Consider the following 23,593-nt stretch of genomic DNA (forward strand, 5'->3'; position numbering starts at 1 on the left):
AAAATTATTATTATGTTTTCCTATCAAGAGTAATGTATGTCTAACCTATGCTAACCTATTGTACATTCCACAATTACCTAACTCTAAAACCTATTCTTACTTGTAACAAACCTATGAACACTTTGTTTTTGCTTACATTAGATCTGAATAGGGGGAATTTCACCAAGGTGAAGCTCTTACTATTTTATTACTGTTCCAATTTTTGTTGTTCCAATTTTGTTGAATCACAAAACAATATAGAAAATAACAAAGAATAGAAATAACAAAAAAGACTAAATAATAAGTAAATAACAGGAAAGACTGATTTTTCCAAGAAGCGATTTTTATTTTTGCACTGTTGTGCAAAGCCTTCATTTTGTTATTATTGCCATTGTTGTCGGGTTAGCAGGTGAGCCTCATTATTTTTAGAACTTGCCCTTGGAGCTGTGCTGCCAGGTAAGCCCTTTTCCCTATTTTAAAACCTGCCCTCGGAACTGTGCCGGCGGGTAGGCTTTTTTTCCCTCGGTTAGAAACCCTGCCTTAGGAACTGTGCCATCAGGTTAGTTCCCTTCCTTGGCCTCCTGCATCTCCTCGGCTCCTGGCAGCGTCACGTGTTATCGGGAGTGAATATGTTGAATGCACTGTATCCTGGGAGGTGAGCTCCTCAGCCTTCAAGGGCCATGTTACACATCATGTCTTCTGGCGAAATCTTTGGATCCCTTCAAAGTTGACTGTTGTCCTCACTTTGCACGCACTTCATGCTGTCTGGGCACTTCCTAGGTCCCATTATACTCATGTTCATTGCCTGTCTTCTGCGCTAGTTGGTCTTTAGAAATTGGAGTGGGAAGGAGGGGAGACTCCTAGTAACCAAATTTTACTCTCTCAGTATCTGTGGCAACTGGCAGATGCCATGGTGGGTACCTACTCAAATGAACAGAAAAATGCACTTTAAAGCACAGGGGCCAGGCAGATTTCCAAGGATGACTGTGGAGCAGGGAAAGAACTTTGTGCTGAATGTGCCCATGAGGGGACCTGGAGAGCCACAGGAGACTGACCTTAATTTTTTTGGTATCTGTTGGTAAATGTTGAATGAAGGAATCAATCAGGATGTGGTCTATAAAGGTTGGATGTCTGAATTATTGTTCTGGAGCATTTGACTTTTTTTTTTTGTTTTTTTGGTTTTTTTTTTTTTGCTCAGGAGTACACAGCTAATTGGCAAGTTTCTCAAAGTGGATTCTAATTTAGGGAATGATGGAGAATATAAAAAGAGTTACGAGCAAGGAGATACAAAACTCTTAATTTATCGGAGTTCTCCTGTGGTGTGGTGGGTTAAGGATCTTGGCATTGTCACTGCATGGTGCAGGCTCGATCCCTGGCCTGGGAGCTTTCACATGCTGCTGGTACAGCCAAAAACCAACAACAAAAACCCCTAAAACAAAAGCTATGACTTAGAGGGCAGTTCTGTGAATTTTAGTAGAACAGAGCTCAGATGTGCTGCTAATGAGTTTACGTTAGGCTTATTAAACACTGGAGAAAGAAAAGATTTCTAGGTCTGCTTTAGACTAATTTCTTCACACTGCTGGGGTCATTCCAGCCCTCTGAGTGATGGTCCTGCATCACTGTTTTGTGTGCGAGACAGGTTAACAGGATGTGGCCGGTTAGAGTGAGCTGTAGTCTCTGCAAACTGCACTTTCGCCTTTTAGAGTCTTATTCTTACATGAGGGGGGAAAAAAAGATGAGAGAGGCAGAATAGGGTTTGTTTTCTAGCTACAACAAAATCCCACAGACTGTGTTGCTTATAAATGGCAGAAATGTTGCCATGAGCTGTGGTGTAGGTCGCAGACGTGGCTCAGATCTGGCGTGGCTGTGGCTGTGGTGTAGGCTGGCAGCTGAGATCTTATTAGACCCCTAGTAGAAATGTGTTGGCTCACAGGTCTGGAGGCTGGACATCAGGGCTCACGGAGCCAGCATGGTCTGATGAGGGCCCTTCCCCCCTCCCAGGCTGCAGATTTCTCCTGGTACCTGCACTTGGCAGATCTAACAGGAGCCTCTTTATAAGGCACTACTCCTATCCAGGGCTCCACCCTCCGGACTTAAGCACCTCCCAAAGGGCCCACCTACTAACCCATCATCTTTGAGGGTTAGCATTTCACCATATGAATATTGGGCAGGGGAGCACAGAAATTCAGACCATAGCATCTGATTAGAAATGCAGCTGTACTGTTAGAAGCTTTTACTAAAAAGAGCTAGTATTGGCCCCCAGGACTTCCTCACCCCACTCAGACCAACTCAGAGCTGCATTATTGACAGTAGAGTGTATAGAAATTCCACCAAATACACTCTTAGTTGTTTTCAATATGATTTCTTTAAGACATGGGAGCATCTCAAGAATTTGACCAAGTTTTATAGCCATCTTGCATAGTCTACTGCCAGCTAGTGGTCCTGGCACAGTCGTTCACTTGAACTGTGTAACACAGCATCATGAGGAACTAGCTTGTCTAGACGGTGATGCTTGTTTCATCTTGATGTGTCCGTTAACTCCGCTCACAGGTCCTAGCCATTGGTGATATAAAGTCATTTAGCTGGAAACCAGAAGAGTCACGTGCATAAAGTTCAGCAACTCAGTAGTTACTGTAAAGTATTAAGAAATTGCTCACACAAGTGATAGGTCTTCATTGAACTTCAGGCTGGGCTAAAATGTCTAGATTCACCCTTGTCTTCAAAGATACACTAAAGCATAATTATATTCAGTTGAAGAAATTTGACAAAATCATGTAGATGTCAAGGTAGGAATGGTAGAATGATTTGAAACAGGGAAATAGTGAACCTGCCAAGATTTTGACCACATTCAACATTTATCAATTATATGCTCTGTTTCAGACATTGTATTAGGTATGGAACTGGCTCTGTCTATAATGAGGGGAAAGTATGAAAATGATTGTTTCGAGAATAGATAAGTGTATTGCATTACTTTGAACTCTTTTAGCTTGATGCAATACTGTCCTTTTGAGGATTATCACTAAGATTTTCATTATTAAGTCAGTTACTCTTTTTCCCGTTATGTGAATTAAGCCATACTGCATTCTTAAGTTATATTTTGATTATATACATGGGTATATACATTTACATATATATTCAACAGAAATTTGAATATTTACTATATTTACTGTGACTCTTGGCACAGATGATAAAGGCATTGTAGGAGATGGTATAGGAATATCATTGTTCCTGGGACCTTTTTTGTTAATAATTTTTAATGTGGAAAACTAAAAAAATTTAGATTCTTTCTTAAACCGATCCCATTACCTATCCTTTATGCTTTTTCGTGATATTACCATCACTGTAGCATGTATCAATTGATTCTTTTGTAGGAGGGCATCATACTTTGCTTAAGGATGTACAAAAATGGCTTCACAGATAACAGTAATTTAAGTTAAACAACTTTGAAGGTGTACAAAAAAATAACAATAGACCATTAGACACTCAGAGTAGTTTCTTGCAGAAAGGTAAGTCCACCACTTAGTACTTTGTCACATTTATTTCAATACAACATGCTTACTAGACAGAAGGAGGCAAAGTTGAAAGTTAACCAACACCAGTTGTCTTCTTAACAAGGCAGTTTCAGAAACACTAGGGATGTGGGCAGTGGATGAGGGTACGAGGTGGTCTGGCCTACCTTTCAGATGCGCTGATGAAAAGCTACTGCACTGCTTTGAAAAGGAGGAGAGCAGCACAGTTAAAATAATCAGCGACGGACACACCCTTGGTTGTGAAGCCCAGAGCAGGCTTGCTGAGGGCCGTGTTGGTGGCCGGGAGTCTGTCGAGGAATACGTTGCAATAATCTAGACGGGGAGGGTCTTGACGAAGAAAGTTGCAGTGGGACCACAGAGAGCAGGCAGGCAGAGGTGTCCCAGGAGGAATATTTGGGAATGAAAGCCTTGCCCGGTATGATACCTTTGATCCGAGTTGGAGAAGCCCTTTATTTGCAGATGGAGGAAAGGCACATTTAACTGCTCAGAAGGTGATCACCCATCTTCTCCTTTATCAGAAATTGTCTTACTCCTTTCTTAGGGGCAATTTGATCATTACCAGGCTCTTCAACAAATTTGACATCCTTATATGTAGAAAATCTATTAAATTAATTAATTGGAAGAAACAAGGAATTCCCCATCATGGCTCAGTTGGTAACGAACCCAACTAGTATCCATGAGGATGTGGGTTCGAATCCTGGCCGCACTCAGTGGGTTAAGGATCTGGTGTTGCCATGAGCTGTGGTGTAGGTCACAGATGAGGCTTGGATCTGGTGTTGATGTGGCTGTGGTGTAGGCCAGCACCTGCAGCTTCTATTGGACTTCTAGCCATATGCCAAGGGTGCCACCCTAAAAAGAAAAAAAAAAAGAAAAAAAAATGGAAACAGAACTGTCCTATGGAAAGTTCTTTTTGCTTGTTTTTATTCTTTATGAAACTGTATCCTGTTACAGTTCTGTTCTTAAAATCCTCCAGCCACAAAGTGAAGCATGACTAGGATGCGATGGCTTCCTCTCCTCTCCCCTCTCCTCCTCCACCACAACCTCCTGCACTAATACAGCAACGTTGTTTTGTCAGCCTGCCTCCCTCCGCAATAAATCTCCTCCCTCTTCTTAAAAGCCTCCAGGCCAAAGGACAATGTAGAGGATTCTTTCCGGCAATAGATGCTAATTGTGTTCATAGTTGGGATCTTGCTGTCATAGCCACAATCACTGTGCCATTGTGCTGGGAGGCCGGGTCACAGTAGCCATTGTGCAGAGGAATGAATGCTGTTTAGTTGTGATGTGTTGTCGCCTGCATCTGTGGGTGAGAACACGCAGTCACTGTAATTTGCCTGGCGAGTGATCACACTGGTATAAAATAACATCATCTGTTGAGCAAGTTATCAGTCACAAAGAACTGTTGATCTTTTTTTAATACAGAATTTTTAATGAGAAACTTTGAGTAATGCTGGAGATGTGAGAAGAGCTACCTAGTGTGTGGTGCCTATTAACCCCTATTTTTCAGTGTGCTTTGGGATCAGGTTTGCGGGTCTGGAGTTTTGGGGACCGAGAGGGCCAGCTGTCTCAGTTCTGGTGCAGCTTGGGAAGGACTGCTTACCCACAGGGAACTGGATATTGGATAAGTGACGTGACTGGTGTCAGGGACTAATCTTCATGGAACTTGTGGATTCTGAAGTGTAATCACTGTGAATGTAGCTTCCTCCACTGGTTCTTTCAGCTGCATAAGGGAAAGGCATTTCTCCTATAGCGTTTGAATGGGATAGTCTCCTCCTCAAGAATTCTTGCTGAACTAACAGGAGGCATTTTGCTCTTGTAAAAATCGTTGGTGCTAGTTTTTGCAAGGATCTTACCAGTCCCAGAATCAGAGCTTATTACTTTCTTGCCTGTCCACAGCCCAGTGTCTTTTTCTCCACCCCAGCTGCCCATTTTTAGCTATTTGCTCATTAGCATCGCTCATTAAAAGTGATCTGGGGAGTGCATTTCAAAGCAGTCCTTTTTATACTTGTTTCTTCAAGTTTTGTCAAATTTCCAGCAAATATAATGAAGTTATTGCTCAAAGTGAAGCTTAACCTAATTTATATTTTTTGTCTATTCCCTCCTGTCCTGCTTAGGACACGTCTAAGAGATTGCTTTTTAGAAAAGTGGTTTTTGACTAGTACAGTAATTTGTATCCTGGGAAGAGAGAATAAGTGATTTTTGGAGTGACTTACTCATGTTTTTACAGTTTAGGGTCTTTTTGTAATCGCAAGCTCCAGAGGGGCTGGTAACTTGGGGGAGGGAAATACATTAATTAGACCAGGTGAGATAATTGAAGAATTAGATCATAGTCCCCTTGCAAGTGAAATTCCTTTTTGTTCCTTATTTTATAGTATTAAAGTAGTAATATGTATAATCTTACCTTTAAAAGCTACATAAGTAATAAGTGATCAATGCAGAAAATTTGGAAAATATTTTTTATAAAAATCTGGCAGATTATCAATTATCCCCATCCCTGCTACCTAAAATAACTATCGTTACGTTTTGGTTGTATATACCCTTCTGTGATTTTGTAGATCGTTTTTCCATAAACCTTGTTTTGGACTCAAGTCCATTCCGAAAGGCAGTAGTCGTTTTAAGTTTCCTCTGTCTTCCCAGAACAAGTTTCCATAAAAAATTTTTGATCAACGTTTACTAGTATTCAGTGGGTCGAAAACAAACATTAGGAAAAAATAGAGAACCATGAACAGTTAATATTAAGAACTGTTTCCCACAATTCTAAACATAAGTTTCCTTTAGTTCTTTTGACACTAACATTTTATGTTATTCTAAAATAGGAGAAAAATAGCAAACATTTGTAATGAGGAAATTAAAAACAAATTTTCGTTGTTATATAGACAAAAGTGAATGTAATTGAGCTGATGCCAATCATTCTTAATGAAGGTATAAAACAGGACCCTATTGCACACATGGCCCATTTTTACATTTTTTTTCTCTTAGCTAAATGGAAGTCAGTTAAGAATGAAAAATTGCTTTGTCTCCTTTTTTTAACCTCTTCCCTTTCTCCCTCTGACAAATCAACATCTGCTTCTGTATCGCTAACTGCTGCTGTTTGTTTTCTGCTTCTGTGACAGCTAGCCGATGGCGGTGTCTCTTCCCTTCAAATGTCTCACTGGCTTTTCCTTATAGTCCTGCGGCAAGACTCAGCCCTTATAGCAATGGCATTAATACTCCCAGCTTCTCTAAAACCTCAAGCAAAGCAATACTAACACCTGAAAGAACAGGTAATATTTCAACTTCTTGACTAGCTGCTTGCTTTGTAAATCAGTCACTAAACACAGCTTAAATATCCACCTTTCATTGAAAAGCTTGAAAGTAATCTTATTAAAATGGGGAGGGGGCTGCATGCTTCCTTCGGGTATGAAAAAGGCTAATTTGTACTTTAACACCGTTAATCTGCCTTTAATTGTGTACAGGATGCAGTCGTCCCTCTTTATCAAATGCATATGTATGTAATTATGTTTCCAAATGCTTAATGTGCTTGTAAAAGTGACTGTCAAGTACAGGTACCATTCCTTATGATTCAACATTATAAGACTTGTTTAAAATTTTTTTCATAGCTTTTTGTTGTCAGGGCTACGTAAAAAAAATAGAGTAGCCTTTTATGAGATGACGGTCTCACCATTTCCTTAGTGTCTCAGCAATGGTGTGATTCCATTCCTATGACTTTTCTCCCTAGATACTTTCATCTTTGGTTCTTTTGTCTCAAATGTTACTCCTTTCTCACTTTCACGAGTGACTACAAGTCTCCTGTTGACAATTCTGAATTATGAAGGTTTCGGAGTTCCCAGCATGGCTCAGCAGTTAACGAACCCGACTAGTATCCATGAGGACGTGGGTTTGATTCCTGGCCTTGCTCAGTGGATTAAGGATCTGGTGTGGCCGTGATCTGTGGTGTAGGTCGCAGATGTGGCTCGGATCCTGCGTTGCTGTGGTTGTGGTTTAGGCCGGCAGCTGCAGCTCTAATTCAACCCCTAGCCTGGGAACTTCCATGTGCCATGGGTGTGGCCCTAAAAGAAGAAAACAATCCTGAAGGTTTTATATTTGCTTCCCTGTATGTGCGCCTTTTGTGTGGGATATTCTTATCCATGAATAGCACTACTGTTTGTACCTGTTTTAAAAATGGACCAGATTGAAGTTTAGTTTAAAATATGTAAGTAGTAATTACCAGAGACAAGCATGTCTGATTATTAATTGAAAGTGTATAGGCTGTGTATCTTTGTATCATGCCTTTAGGTATATACTTAAGCTAATGGTACAGATTTTAGCATTACTGATTTTTCTTGTCTTATGGTGGTTAAAAAAAAAACATAAAATTTACTACAATCAACTCTCACCAATTTTTTAAGTGATTTTTTTTTTGTGAAAGTTGAATTTGGAAAAAAGAAACAAATGGGTCTTTTAAATATATGAATTATGAATACATGAAGATATTAGAGGGTCCGAGCACTGTGGCATGTTGGCTGTTTTTTGGTGGCTTATGAAAACGGAAAAAAAATAGAGACAGGTCTTGTTTTATTATCCACTCAACCACCGGATGTGTTTTGATTGGAGGCTGCCATGAAGTGCTGACTGTTGGTGTATGAACCGTGAAGCACCTACAGAGGTTGGTTTTTTAGACTAAATAACAAAAATGTTTCCTTGTTTCTAGGTTACACATCCAGGGGCTCCCCTCTTAGTCCCCAGTCATCCATAGACAGTGAGCTGAGTACTTCTGAATTGGAGGACGATTCTATCTCCATGGGCTATAAGTTACAGGACCTCACTGATGTTCAGATCATGGCTCGTCTGCAAGAAGAAAGTATGTCCTTCTTTTTAAACTAGACACCTGTTTAAACTAGAGGCTTCTACTTGAAATATAAGGGGGTGGGGAAGTTTCAAGCATTTCTCCCCCGCTTCTCTCCCGCCCCCCAGGTAATAGGCAGATAATTCTGTCTTTTCTCTCAGACCACTCTACTTTGTAGGTGGAGCAGGTAAGTGCTTCTCACACACTCATGACCATCATAAAGTTTTAGGACATACTCTGGCCACAATATATGGATGTAAAGACACTGCCAGTACAGCCACTGTGGAAAGAATCAGTCAGTTTCTTAAAGAACTAGACATGCAGTTTCATAAGGCCCAACACATTTTAACTCTTGGGCCTTTATCCCAGAGCAGTGGAAACTTGTGTTCAAAAACAAAAAACCTGTGCATGACTGTTCACAGCAGCTTTATTTATAATAGCAAATGCCAGAATGAGCTCAGATGGCCGTCCATAGGTGAGTGGTTATTCAAGCTGGGGTATCTCCTTGCCAGGGGGTACATCTCAGCAGGAAAAGGCATGGATTTTGATAAATGCAGTGTCTTGAATGAACCTCCAGGGAATTATGCCAAGTGAAAAAGATGATCCCAGGAGATTGCATACAATTCCATTTATATAAATTTATAAAATATATAAATATATATAATTTATATGAATATATAATTCAAATAACAAATTTATATGAATATATAATTTATAGATATATAAAATCTAAATATAAAAATATATAAATGTTAATACATAAATATATAAAATTCATATAAATATGAAATATATATAAACACATAATGGAATTGTATAATTCCATAAATTATACAATTCCATTTATATAACATTTTGGGATGAGAAAATTTTAGAAATGGATGACAGATTTGTGGTTGCTGGGGCTTAGGAACAGGGTGAGAGAGCTCAGAAGGGAGGTGCATGTGGTTATAAAAGGGCAACATGAGGGACTTCTGGAACGTTTTGTTTTTGGTTCATGGTTGGCATATAATCCTACAGGTGATAGGATTGTATAAAATTTAAGGCTAAAAACACATATACACATACACAGGTAATACTGGGAAGAATCCAAAGCAGGTGGGCTTATGTAACTGCCAGTATCCTCCTTGTCCTACTGTTCTGAGATTTTGCAAAATGATACCATCCAGGGAAACTGGGCAAAGTGCACAAAAGATCTCTTATTCCCTAGAACTGTGTGTGAGTCTGTAGTTATTTTAATAAAAATTCAGTTTAAATGCATTATACACTTTTCAAGATACATAATTATGGGAGAGGAGAGAATTGGAATGGGACAGTTTATTACTGGTTCTGTAATAAACAGCACATAATCTTGAGCATGAACTACTTCAAGGGTATTAAAGGTATCAAAAGGCAAAAGCAGGTGTAGATCACAGACTAAGCATATTTTGAAGTTATCTTTTCAGGCCAAGTAGCATTTAAACATAACAATTTCCTGCTTTCAGAATTAGGCAAGGCTACTATAAGAAACATTGTAATGCTTATGCAGGATTTAGTAAGGTACATTTTGAGGGGAAAATGATTATATCATTATTTAGCAAAATTAAATTAGTAATAACTCCTTCTGAAAATATATATGGCTAAAAAGATTCCATGTCAGTCTCAGAAGCCCAGTAGTCAGACATAGACTACTTAAAAAAAAAAAGTGTGGATTGGCAATGACATAAATAAGTAAAAAATTCTAGTTTGGGAGTTCCCATTGTGGCTCAGTGGTTTACAAACTGTACTAGTATCCATGAGGATGCGGGTTTGATCCGTGGCCTCGCTCAGTAGGTTAAGGCCCTGGTGTTGCTGTGAGCTGCAGTGTAGGTGACAGGTGCAGCTCAGATCTGGCATTGCTGTGGCTGTGGTGTAGGCCGGCAGCTGCAGCTCTCATTTGACCCCTAGCCTGGGAACCTCCATATGCCGCAGATGCAACCCTAAAAAGAAAAATAAAACAAAACTTCTGGTTTGACTATTTTTAGATGGCTGTCATTTAGGATGACCCAAACTATTGAAGTTTTGAAGTGTCATGTGTTTTGAAAAAGTTAATATTAGTAGCAAAGAATTAGAGAAATGACGTTGTTAGAAAATACTTTTTAAAAGTTGGGGTGGGGAACAGGAGAGGTTCCTACTTGGGCAGCAATTTGCTTCGATTGTCTGATTCACAGTTACCTACACATGATGATGATGAATGGTTTTTCCTAAGTCGCCTTCCTGAGTCTCTCTCTAGATTTCAGAAGGCGTCGCTTGGGAACGCTGACAACCATTGACTGATGAACTGTAGCGGTGTATTTAATCTTCACTGAAATTGGGGCAATCTTTTTCCAAAACAGAACAGTCTAATATTAGATGTCTGTCTGGTCGGTAAATGCATCTGTTTTCTCGGGATTTAATAAAGTGGGCATCCGGGTGAGTCATGTGTGTGGCACAGATTTTCCTCAAATATTTGATTAAGTGCAACTGAGTGATTAAGCCAGACTGAAATGCCTCCTAAGATGATACCATTTCTTCTTGTTTTACTAGGTCTCCGGCAAGACTATGCTTCTACTTCAGCATCTGTGTCGAGACATAGTTCCAGTGTGTCACTGAGTTCAGGAAAAAAAGGGACGTGTAGTGATCAAGAATATGATCGGTTCAGCCTGGAGGACGAGGAGGAATTTGATCACTTGCCACCACCGCAGCCTCGTCTGCCAAGATGTTCACCTTTCCAAAGAGGAATTCCCCATTCACAGACTTTCTCCAGCATTCGGGAGTGTAGGAGGAGCCCCAGTTCCCAGTATTTTCCTTCAAATAATTACCAGCAGCAACAGTGTTACTCACCTCAAGCCCAGACTCCAGATCAACAACCAAATAGGACCAACGGAGGTAGGTGGTTTTCCCCCCTGGGATCCGATGTGCTTGATCTTTCATCCGTGGTGCAGCAATAGTCGTCAGGTCAATATCAGTAACTGGTAAGCGGTTCTCAGATTTATTAAGTACATCCTCCCGCCTCTATCAGTTTGGTGTACATTTAAGGCTATAATTGACCAGCCTCTGATTTATAGATTGATTGCTTCAAGAAAACCTCCAGGATGTGGCCAGCATGGCATGAGTCAGAGGTGAGGAGCCACCTTTGTGTTGGTGCTAGGAGGGCAGGGTCATGGGTGTGGAGGAGTTCCTTCTGGAGCTCCGTGGTGTCAGAAGCACCAAGTACCTTCCCCCATCTTTCCGAAGGCCCCCGGTGCCTGACTCCTGGCCCCTAGCACAGTGTGAGGGACGGTGAGCATGGACGAAGGTGCTGGGGGAAGATGCTGCAGGCGGACATCCAGATTGAAGGGACGACTGGAATGTGCCTTTTCCTCTGGTTTCTGGACACCTAAAAATCAGATCTGTGTGGCCATAAGGGTATGGAGATTGCCACGCTGGTATTTGGCATGTCAATGGCAAGTGGACTGTCCTGATGTCAGCAGGGTGGATTGAATGTGTGTCATTCTCTTTTGTATTTTTTCCATCTCCCTCTTCATTCTTTATCTTTTCTTCCCCACTCCTGGGAGTTAAAGATCCTGACTTCCAAGAATTACAGGTAGAATAGTCACGTGGTGTGGCTCTGCTAATGACCAGTCTGACCCAGGAGTTCCCATTGTGGCTCAGCGGTTATGAACCCGACTAGTACCCATGAGGATACAGGTTTGATCCCTGGCCTCACTCAGTGGGTGAAGGATCCAGTACTGCCGAGGGCTGTGTTGTAGGCCGGCAGCTACAGCTCCCATTTGACCCCTAGCCTGGGAACTTCCATATGCCTTGGTACGGCACTGAAAATACAAAAAAAAAAAGATTAGTCTGACCCTTGCATACAAATCCCGTATGGAGAAGCAAACCTTATTTCTGTAGTTACAGCTTTAAATTATTATATGGCACCATTTCTCAAACCTGGGCCCAGAAGGAAGATCAGACAAGTTACTAAAAGATAGTGCAAGGCCAAATACAAATTGTATTAGTCATCACCTGCTATCATGTTTTTAGTTTTACCTTTTCTTCCTGTGCACTTACATTATTCATGCTAACTGAGAGATCATTTGAAAGTATTTAAGGTTGTGTAGTCAGAATTTCTCTTTTTAATACTCACAGATTTTGATCCCTGGCCTGGGAACTTCCATGTGCTGCATGTGTGTCCCTAAAAAAAAAAGATGGTGAAATAAGAACCGCTGACTATTGACAGATCAGTTTGAATGTTTTTCTAAATTATTAAAATAAGACAGGAGAACATAATTGATTTATCCACTTTAAAATAGAGATAAAAAGTGTGTTAGTATTTACTGTTTGCGTTGCTTCCACAGTGCCTGTGTTCCAAAGAGCTGGCTCTTAAAAGTTCTTGGAGTGTTTCTGGGGCTCATGGGATTAAAAGGTGCATATAGTAGTCCCCACTTCTTACCTGTAGCTTCAGTTACCCCTGGTCAACTGTGGTATGAAAATGTTAAATGGAAAATTTTAGAGGTAGACGACTCATAAGCTTTAAATTGCACATTGTCCTGCGTGGATGAGGAAACCCTGGGCCTTCCTGCCCTTGTCTCCTCTGCGATGCAGAGCATCCCTTTGGCATTCACACTGTGCGTGCTGCCTACCTGTTAGTAGCTGGATAGAAAAAATATGGTACAGATAGGTTCATACTATTAGTGGTTTCAGGCATCCACCAACCGTCTTGGGATGTAGCCCCTGCTGATAAGGGGCGGGCGCTACTGTATTTTGAATAGTTTGCCATATATGGTAAATGATGCTATCTTGCAGAATATTTACTGACCGTAATTTTAGGGTATGACAGAGGTTTCGAGGTATGATATCGTCAGTGTTATTAGCCCAAGGATCTCCCGTGGACCCTGTATTGACTGGCAGGCTAGATCTAGCTGTTTGGTGGGTAACTGACTGTTGCCTTTATTCCTTCAAGGATTCTTAATGGCTGGTAATGGAAGAAAGGCTTGAGAAAGTCATCTAGACCACAAACCCAGTGAGAGTCCGCAACTTACCTAACACACTGTGGTGTCTCCAAAGTGCCAGGCATGTAGTATATTCACACGAAACCCTGGTTCATGCATTCATCCCACAGAGTGGGGAAGGGTGTCCAGGTGGAAGGACCAGCATTCTCACGGGTGCAGGGATCACAAAGTTTTGCGAAACGCCGCTCCTCACTCTGGTTTCCGGTAGGCTGCGTGGCCGGGGCAGCAGGAGCTGAGGCTGGGAGGTCTGTAGGGCTGGCATCTTGGAGGTGTCTTTCTCTCGGTGCCCAGGAGTGTGGGCTTTCAGAGGAAGGGGAGGGAGAGTGAGTGGTGGGTTTTAGGCAGTGACTAGACGTCACTGGGTGTGGGGAAGATGGGGGCAACAATATAGGGTGCATGGAGACCAATCAAGAGGATGTTGTGAAAATGGGAATGACAATTAATAATGAAGTCTGAATGGTAGGGGGAGATCTGTCAAATCTTTACGAGGCAGAACTGATGGGACTTGGAGTTGAGGGTGAGGAAGGGAGGTGTAACTTGGGAGATTCTGTAGCTTTTTGGGTTAGGTGTCTCCATGGGTGGGGCTATAATCTACGGGTTTAAGTAACAGATCTGTGTGTGATAAGGGAGGAAAAATGGATCTGGTTTTGTATTTGCATGGGTTTTTGCTTAATATTCAAATATATCCTTCATTTTCTGAGCTGGAAGGGCCTATATAAGTCCTTTAGTTTGGGGGTGGGGTTAGGGGGATGTGTGTAACTGTCTTGTAGGGTTGCAGTCTTGTGGCTAATTTGCAATCGCAGCAGCACTCTCTGTGCATGACTCTCAGTTGCCCCTTAGTGGAGGAAGATGTACTGGGCAAGGGAAAAGAGAGGGAAGCCTTTTCTTTTCCAAGTCTCCAAAGGTTTGGTGGTACACTCATGATATTTAGAACATCCCAGGAGTTAATGTGGGCATGGTGATGGGCTGAGTGGGTATCTCAAAACACCTCAAATTAGAATTTTTAGAATTTCTTCCCTTTTGATAATGCTAGCAAAACATTCAGTAATTGTTGGTTTGACTTGATTTATTAGCATGTAATAATTTCTAGCATTTTTAAAAAAAAATAAATGGCTGTAAGATTATTTTCTCACCTCTTTTTAATCCACGTATTGAGTAGGGACAGATAGCTAATCCCTTCTATTTTATGTAACAAGTGCTTTCCTTTAGCAGTCTGCTTGATGGAACCTTTTTGGAGACATAGAGTGTTTTTCTGAACAGGGGTAATTAGCTGGTTAGAGTTCATAACACACATGATAAATTCTATTTGTTATTGAACACAAGTATGATTTCTAGTTATATTTACTTTTTAAAAACTCCGTGAAATTTATTATAGTTGTACAACCATCATCACAACCTAATTTTACAATATTTCCATCCCAAACCCCCAGCCCATCCCTCCCCTGCAACCTGTCTCCTTAGGTAACCATAAGTTTTTCACAGTTTGTGAGTCAGTCAGTTTCTGTTCTGTATGTAAGTTCATTGTATAATTTTTTTTAGATTCCACATGTAAGTGATAGCATATGATGTTTGTCTCTCTCTAACTGCACTTAGCATGGTAATTTCTAGGTCCATCCATGTTGGTGCAAATGCCATTATTTCATTCCTTTTTGTGGCTGATACTCCATTGTGTATATGTACCACATCCTCTTTATCCACTCCTCTGTTGATGGGAATTTAGGTTGCCTCCGTGTCTTGGCTAGTGAATATAGTGCTGCAAAGAACATTGTGGTAAATGTACCTTTTCAAGTCATGGGTTTCTCTGGATAGATGCCCAGGAATGGGATTGCTGGATCAAATGCTAATTCTATTTTTAATTTTTCCGAGGAATCTCCATAGCGTTTTCTACAGTGGTTGAACCAATTTACATTCCCACCAACAGTGTAATCGGGTGCCTTTTTCCTCACACCCTCTCCAGCACTGATTGTTTGTAGCCTTTTTGATGATGGCCATTCTGGCTGGTGTGAGGTGGTACCTCAGTGTAGTTTTGATTTGCATGTCTCTAATAATGAGTGACGTTGAACATCTTTTAATTTTTTTTTTTTTTACCATTTATATATCGTCTTTGGAGAATTGCCTGTTTAGATCTCTGCCCATTTTTTTTTCTTCTGACCATTTTTTCATAGGTTTTGGTGTGTGTGTGTGCGCGCGCAGTGACCTGAGGAGGTGTTTATACATATTGGAGATTACTCCCTTGTCAGTCGATTGATTTGCAAATACCTTCTCCTATTCTCTGGTTTGTCTTTTCATTTTGTTTAGGGTTTCCTTTGCTGTGCAGAAGCTTTTAATTAGGTCCCATTTGTTTATTGTTGTTTTTATTGTCATTAATCTAGGAAATGGATCTGAGAAGATATTGCTGTGGATTATGTCAGAGAGTGTTCAGCCTGTTTTCCTCTAAGAGTTTTATAATATCTTGTCTTATATTTAGGTCTTTAATCCATTTTGAGTTTATTTCTGTGTATGGTGTTAGGAAGAGTTCTAATTTCATTCTTTTACATGTAGCTGTCTAGTTTTCCCACAGCACTTATTGAAGGGACTGTCTTTTCTCCACTGTATTTTCTTGCCTCCTTTGTCATGGATTAGTTGGCCATAGGTGTGGGGGTTTAATACTGGGCATTCTATCCTGTTCCACCAATCTGTATTTCTGTTTTTGTGCCAGTACCATATGATTTTGATGACTGTAGCTTTGTGGTGTAGTCTGAAGTCCAGGAGCCTGATTCCTCCAGCTTCATTTTTCTTTCTCAGGATGTCTTTGGCTATTCTGGGTCTTTTTTGCCTCCAAACTTAAAAGTATTTTGTTCTAGTTCTGTGAAAAATGCCATTTGATAATTTGATAGGAATGGCATTGAATCTGTGAATTGCCTTGGGTAGTATAGTCATTTTGACAATATTAATTCTTCCAGTCCAGGAGCATGGTATATCTTTCTGTCTGTTTGTGTCATCTTTGATTCCTTTCATCAACGTCTTAAAGTTTTCAGAGCACAAGTCTTGTCTCTTTAGGTAGGTTTATTCCTAGGCATTTTATTCTTTTTGATGCGATGGTAAATAGGATTGTTTCCCTAATTTCTCTTTCTCATCTTTTATTGTTAGTATATAGAGATGTAGAAATGCAGTTGATTTCTGTGTATTAATTTTATACCCTGCAACTTCAGCAAATTCATTGATGAGCTCTAACAATTTTCTGGTAGTGTCTTTAGTATTTTCTAGGTATAGTATCACGTCATCTGCAAACAGTGATAGTTTTACTTCTTCCTTTCCAATGTGGATTCCTTTTATTTCTTTTACTTCTCTCATTGCTGTGCCTAGGACTTCCAAAACTATGTTGAATAGTAGTCACGAAAGCAGACATCCTTGTCTTGTTCCTGATTCCAGTGGGAATTCTTTCAGCTTTTCACCACTGAGAATGAAGTTAGCTGTGGGTTTGTCATATATGGCTTTATTATGTTGAGGTAGGTTCCCTCTATGCTCACTTTCTGAAGGTTTTTCTTTTTTAATCAGAAATGGATGTTGAATTTTGCCAAAACTTTTTTCTGCACCTATTAAGAGGATCACATGGTGTTTATTCTTCAGTTTGTTAATGTGCTATACCACACTGATTGAGTTGTGGATATTGACGAATCCTTGCAACCCTGAGTTAAATCCCACTTGATCATGGTGTAAGATCATTTTAATGTATCCTTGGATTTGCTTTTGCTAGTATTTTGTTGAGGATTTTGCATATATGTTCATCAGTGATATTGGCCTGTAATTTTCTTTTTTGTGGTATCTTTATCTAGTTTTGGTATCAGGGTGATGGTGGCCTCATAGAATGAGTTTGGGAGTGTTCCTTCCTCTGCAATTTTTTGGAAGAGTTTCAGAAGGATAGGTGTTAGCTCTTCACAGGAGTTAGGACCTGTGAAACCATCTGGTCCTGGACTTTTTTTTGTTGGAAGTTTTTTAATCATAGTTTCAGTTTCAGTACCTGTGATTGATCCATTCATCTTTTTACTTTTCTAAGAATTTATCCATTTCTTGTAGGTTGTACATTTTATCAACATATATTTGCTTGTAGTAGTCTCTTATGATCCTTCATATTTCTGTGAAGTCCATTTTAACTTCTCCATTTTCATTTCTAATTTTATGATTTTTCTAATTTTATGAATTTGAGTTCTCTTTTTTTCTTGATGAGTCTGACTAAGGGTTTATCAGTTTTGTTGATTTTTTTCAAAGAACCAGCTTTTCATTTCATTGATCTTGTCTATGGTTTTCTTCATTTCTATTTCATTGATTTCTGCTCTGATCTTTATGATTTCTTTTTTTCTGCTAACATTGGGTTTTGTCTCTTCTTCTTTCTCTAGTTACTTTAGGTGTAATGTTAGACTGTTTATTTGAGCTTTTTCTTTTATCCTGAGGTAGGCTTGTATTGCTATAAACTTTCCTCTTAGAACTTCTCTCTTTGCTGCATCCCATAAGTTTTGGATTGTTGTGTCTTTGTTATCATTTGCTTCTAGGTATTTCTTAATTTCCTCTTTGATTTCTTCAGTGATCCATGTGTTGTTTAGTAGCATGTTCTTTAGTCTCCACGTGTTTGTGTTTTTTGCAGTTTTTTTCTTGTTCATTTCCAGTCATGTAGCATTGTGGTCAGAAAAGATGGTTGATATGATTTCAGTTTTCTTAAAGTTACCGAGGCTTGATTTGTGGCCAAGAATGTGATCTATCCTAGAGAATGTTCCACGTGCACTCGAGAAGAATGTGTATTCTGCTGCTTTTGGATGGAATGTTCTATAAATATCTATTAAGTTTATCTACTTTAATGCAGCATTTAAGGCCTGTGTTTCCTTGTTGATTTTCTGTCTGGATGATCTCACTATTGCTATAAGTGGGGTGTTAAAGTTCCCTGCTATTACTGTGTTATTCTCAATTCCTCCTTTTAGGATTGTTAGCAGTTGCCTTATATATTGAGGTGATCCTATGTTGGGTGCATAGATATTTACAGCTGCTGTATCTTCTTGGATTTATCTTTGATCATTATCTAATGTCCTTTTTGTTCTCTTATAATATTCTTTGAAGTCTGTTCTGTCTGATATGAGTATTGCTACTCCAGCTTTCTTTTGATTTTCTGTTTGCATGGAATATTTTCTTCCATCCTCTCACTTTCAATTTGTATGTGTCCATAGAACTAAAGTGCGTCTCTTGAAGACAACAAATACACGGGTCTTATTTTTGTATCCATTCAGCCAGTCTGTGTCTTTTGGTTGGGGTATTTAGTCCATTTAGATTTAAGGTAATTACTGATATGTATATTCTTATTTTATTAACTATTTTGCATTTGTTTTTGTTGGTCTTTTTTCTTCCCATCTTCTCTTTTCTTGTGGTTTGATGACTATCTTTAGTGTTGTATTTGGATTATTTTTTTGTGTGTATCTATTGTACATTTTTGGATTGAAGTTACCATGAAGTTTTTATATAGGAGTCTATATATATACAAGGTTGTTTTCAGTTGTTGGTCTCTTAATTGTAAATGAGTCCCCAGTTTCCTGCATTTGTACCCTCCTTCTCGTGATTTCTGGTTTTGGTAGCATATTTGTTTGTAGATGATTTCCTACCTTTACTGTATGTATGCCTTTACTGGTGAGCCATGTCATTCGTACTATTTTTGTTTCTAGTTGTGGGCTTTTTCTTTTCCACCTAGAGAAGTTCCTTTAGTATTTGTTGTAAAGCTGTTTTAAAGTTGCTGAATTCTCTTAGTTTTTGCTTGTGTGTAAAGCTTTTCATTTCTCCTTCAAATATGAATGAGAGCCTTGCTGGGTAAAGTAATCTTGGTTGGAGGTTTTTTCTTTTCATCACTTTAACCATTTTGTGCCACTGCCTTTGGCCTGCAGAGTTTCTGCTGAAAAATCTGCTGCTAACCTTGTCAGGGTTTCCTCGTATGTTATTTGTTTCTGTTCCCTACCTGCTTTCAATATTTTCTCTGTCTTTAATTTTAGTCAGTTTGATTAATATGTGTCTTGAGGTGTTCCTCCTTGGGTTTATTTTATATGGTACTTCCTGTAGGTGAGTGAGTGATTCCTTTCCCACGTTAGGGAAGTTTTCAGCTATTAGCTCTTCAAATATTTTCTCTGGCCTTTTCTCTCTCTCTTCTTCTGGCACCCCTAGAATACAGATGTTGGTGTGTTTATTATCCCAGAGTTCCCTGAGACTGTCTTGATTTCTTTTCAACCCTTTTTCTCTTTTCTTTCTGCATCAGTGATTTCCACTAGTCTGTCCTCCACCTCGCTTATTCATTTTTCTGCCTCCTGCATTCTGCTGTTGGTTCCTTCTAATGAATTTTTTATTTCAGTTATTGTGTTTTACATCTCTGCTTGCTTAATTTTAAATCTTCTATGTCTTTTTTTTTCTCTCCAGGTAGCAATTATTTTTTTATTATTTTTTTAAGTCACTGTTTTATTGTTTTTAAATACCTATCTTTTTTAATTAATGAAATTTATTACATTTATAGGTATACAACATTCATCACAAATTTTAAGGCATTTCCATCCCAAACCCTCAGTGCATCCCCCCTACCCACCAACCTGTCTCATTTGGAAACCATAAGTTTTTCAGTCAGTATCTGTTCTGCAAAGAAGTTCATTGTGTCTTTTTTAGATTCCACATGTAAGTGATAGCATTTGATGTTGGTGTCTCATTGTCTGAATGACTTCACTTAGCATAATAATTTCTAGGTCCATCCATGTTGCTAAAAATGCCATTATTTCTTTCTTTTTAATGGCTGAGTAATATTCCATTCTGTGTATGTACCACCTTTTCTTTATCCACTCCACTGTTGATGGGCATTTAAGTTGTTTCCATGTCTTGGCTATTGTATATAGTGCTGCAGTGAACATTAGAGTACATGTATCTTTTTGAGTCATGGTTTTCTCTGGATGGATGCCCAGGAGTGGAATTGCTGTATCAAATGGTAATTCTTTTTTTAATTTTCTGAGGAATCTCCATACTGCTTTCCACAGTGGTTGCACCAATTTACATTCTCACCAACAGTGTAATAGGGTTCCTTTTTCCTCAAACCCTCTCCATCACTGACTGTTTGTAGCCTTTTTTATGATGGCCATTCTGGCTGGTGTAAGGTGGTACCTCATAGTGGTTTTGATTTGCATTTTTCTAATAATGAGTGTGATTTTGAACATCTTTTCATGTATTTTTTGGCCATCTGTATGTCTTCTTTGGAGAATTTTCTGTTTATATCTTCTGCCCATTTTTTGATAAGGTTGTTTGTTTTTTTGGTATTGAGCTGTAGGAGGTGTTTATAAATTTTGGAGATTAATCCCTTGTCAGTTGATTCACTTGCAAAGATTTTCTCCCATTCTGTGGCTTGTCTTCATTTTGTTTAGGGTTTGTTTTGCTGTGCAGAAACTTTTAAGTTTAATTAGGTCCCATTTGTTTATTTTTGTTTTTATTGTCATTACTCTTAAGAGGTGGTTCTGACAAGATGTTGATGTCATTTATGTTGGAGAATGTTTGGCCTCTGTTTTCCTCTAGGAGTTTTATAGTATCTGGTATCTAGGCCTTTAGTCCATTTTGAGTTTATTTTTGTGTATGGTGTTAGGAAGGGTTGTAATTTCATTATTTTACATGTGGCTGTCCAGTTTTCCCAGCATCACTGACTGAAGAGGCTGTCTTTTTCTCCATTGTATATTCTTGCCTCCTTTGTCATAGACTAGTTGATTAGTGCATGGGTTTAATTCTGGGCTTTCTGTCCTGTTCCACTGATCTTTAATGTCTGTCTTTGTGCCAGTACCATGCGTTTTAATGACTGTAGCTTTGTAGTATAGTCTGAAGTCAGGGAGCCTGATTCCTCCAGCTCCTTTTTTCTTTTTCAGGATGTCTTTGGCTTTTCTGGGTCTTCTGTGCTTCCAAACAAACTTTAAAATATTTCGTTCAAGTTCTGTGAAAAATGTCTTTGGTAATTTGATAGGGATTGCATCATTAAATCTTCTGTTTCTTTGCTCAGTGTTTCTTGCAATTTATCAATCTTTGCCTCCAGTTTATTTCCCAGATCTTCAGTCATCTTCACTATCATCAGTCTAAATCTTTTTCATGGATAATTCCCAGATCACTTAGCTTTTTTTCTGGTTTTTTGTCTTGTTCCTTATGTGAGTCATAATTCTCTGCTTTTTCATTTTTGGTGTGGTTTCCTTTATGCAGATAATAGGGTTGTAGCTTTCCTTACTTCTGATGTCTGCCCTCCTTGTGGCTGAAGTTGGTATGGGAGCTTGCTTAGGCTTCCCTGATGGGAGAGACTAGTGCCTGCCCACTGGTAGGTGGAGCTGATTCTATCCCTCTGGTGGGTGGGGCTTTGTCTCTGGGTGTGATTAGAGTGCCTTGGAAGTCTTTAGGCAGCCTCTTTGCTGATGGGTGGAGCTATGTTCCCACCCAGTTTGTTTGCCTTGGGGTTTCTCAGCCTCTATGGATGATTTTTCAAAAATGGCCACCTGTAGAGGAATTCACGCTGATGATTATTCCCAAGACCTTTGCCTCCAATATCCCTCCCCCACAACGAGCCACAATCATGCCCTTTTTTTCCCAGGAGAGCCTCCAAGAACCACAGACAGGTCTGACACAGATTCCTATGGAGTCTTTGCTTTGCCCTGGGACCCAGTGCACATGGGCACCTCTCAACAGTGGAGTCTCTGTTTCCCCCAGTTCCACGGCGCTCCTGAGCACAAGCCCTGCTGATCCTCAGTGCCAAATGCTCTGGGGGCTCCTCCTCCCAAGAATAGAGTCCCAGGCCTGGGAAACTGATGTGGGTCTCAGAACTTTCACTCCTGTGGTTGAGCCTCTGCAATATACAGTTACTTTCCAGTCTGTGAGCCACCTCCCTGGTGGGTATGGGGTAAATCCCCCCTACCAATTTGACGTGGCCTTCTCTTTGTCTTCTGGAGTAGGTTGATGTGGCCGCCTCCTCTGTCTTCTGGAGTAGGATATCTTTTTTGATAGTTGCTAGTCTATTTTGTTGAAGGTTGTTCAGCAGTTGGTTGTAATTTTGTTGCTTTTATGAGAGAAGATGAGCTCCAGTCCTTCTGCTCTGACATCTTAATCCCCTCTCCTCTGTATTTACTTTTGAAAGTAGGGGTTTTTTTTAATTTTTTTTTTTTTTTTTTTTTTATGGCCGCATGTATAGCATATGGATGTTCCCAGGTCAGCAGTGAATCAGAGCTGCAGCTGGGGCCTACAAGAGGGCAACACCAGATCTGAGCTGCATCTGAGACCTAGGCAGCAACGGATCTTTATCCCACTGGGCGAGGCCAGGGATTAAACCTGCGTCCTCAGGAGAAAACATCTTTACCCCACTGAGCCACAACAGGAACTCCTGAAATACAGTGTTTTAATTGGTATAAAACCTGTGGTTGTTAACTTAGTAAAATTCTTTTCTCTTATAGATAAGCTCCGAAGAAGTATGCCTAATCTAGCCCGGATGCCAAGTACCACTGCCGTTAGTAGCAACGTTAGTTCCCCAGTTACCGTGCGAAATAGTCAGAGTTTTGACTCCAGCTTGCATGGAGCTGCAAATGGAATTTCAAGAATACAGTCTTGTAGTAAGTATGACAACTTTTCACTCTTTTGTAATTTTTAATCAGCTATAACACCATTAGAAAAATACCTTACTTTTTCATTTCTCTTAAGAACATAAAAGGAAACTTTTTCTTTTTGACTTTTTTGTATTTCATTATTATAATTGAGTAGTATTTCAAGAGTGCCTATGTCACTGTGAGTAAATTATCTGTAATCCTTTATATCCAGAGACAGCAGAAGCACCAAATGGTGATTGATTGATTCGTCCACTCATCATACAGAAATATTTTCTTTGCAGATCTGCCTCGTTCTAGCTGTTTACTTGATATTTTTACTCTGAAGAAAGTACACTTACTCTGTCTAGCTGTCACTTTGGCCTTGTTTGCCATCAGTCCATAGCCTTTCCCCACAAATGAAGTTATATTTTTGTGTGTCTAAATTAGGACTTAACTACTTCATTTTGACCCTCAGTCTGTCATTCATTCTCCATCTGTTCTACGCAGTAACGAGCAGCTCAGTGAGTTCAGTCTATGTGCATTTTCACTTCTGTGGGGCAAAATTCCCATCTTCCTGCTCATATTGTCAATATGGGTAGTTGGGCTTAAGTCTGAGCCTGACCCCCTGGGAGGCAGAGTCAAGGTCACAGTCCCAGTATTGACACACCTGAACCCGAGAGGCCTGAA

At 39.8% G+C, this 23,593-nt stretch overlaps 1 protein-coding gene across 2 annotated transcripts in view; it reads left to right on the forward strand.

Annotated features, from left to right (window-relative positions):
* Positions 1-23,593, forward strand: part of SLAIN1 (SLAIN motif family member 1) — a 78,854-nt gene that overhangs the window by 50,234 nt on the left and 5,027 nt on the right. The window contains exons 3-6 of one of the 2 annotated variants that reach the window (XM_021065765.1): positions 6,620-6,769; positions 8,197-8,346; positions 10,876-11,217; positions 22,778-22,933. In XM_021065765.1, coding sequence (XP_020921424.1) covers positions 6,620-6,769; positions 8,197-8,346; positions 10,876-11,217; positions 22,778-22,933 — 798 coding nt within the window. The remainder of the gene's footprint in view (positions 1-6,619; positions 6,770-8,196; positions 8,347-10,875; positions 11,218-22,777; positions 22,934-23,593) is intronic. The other variant, XM_021065766.1, reaches the window with a different exon arrangement.

Source organism: Sus scrofa, chromosome 11 (assembly GCF_000003025.6).
Source record: "Sus scrofa isolate TJ Tabasco breed Duroc chromosome 11, Sscrofa11.1, whole genome shotgun sequence".
Taxonomy (NCBI): domain Eukaryota; kingdom Metazoa; phylum Chordata; class Mammalia; order Artiodactyla; family Suidae; genus Sus; species Sus scrofa.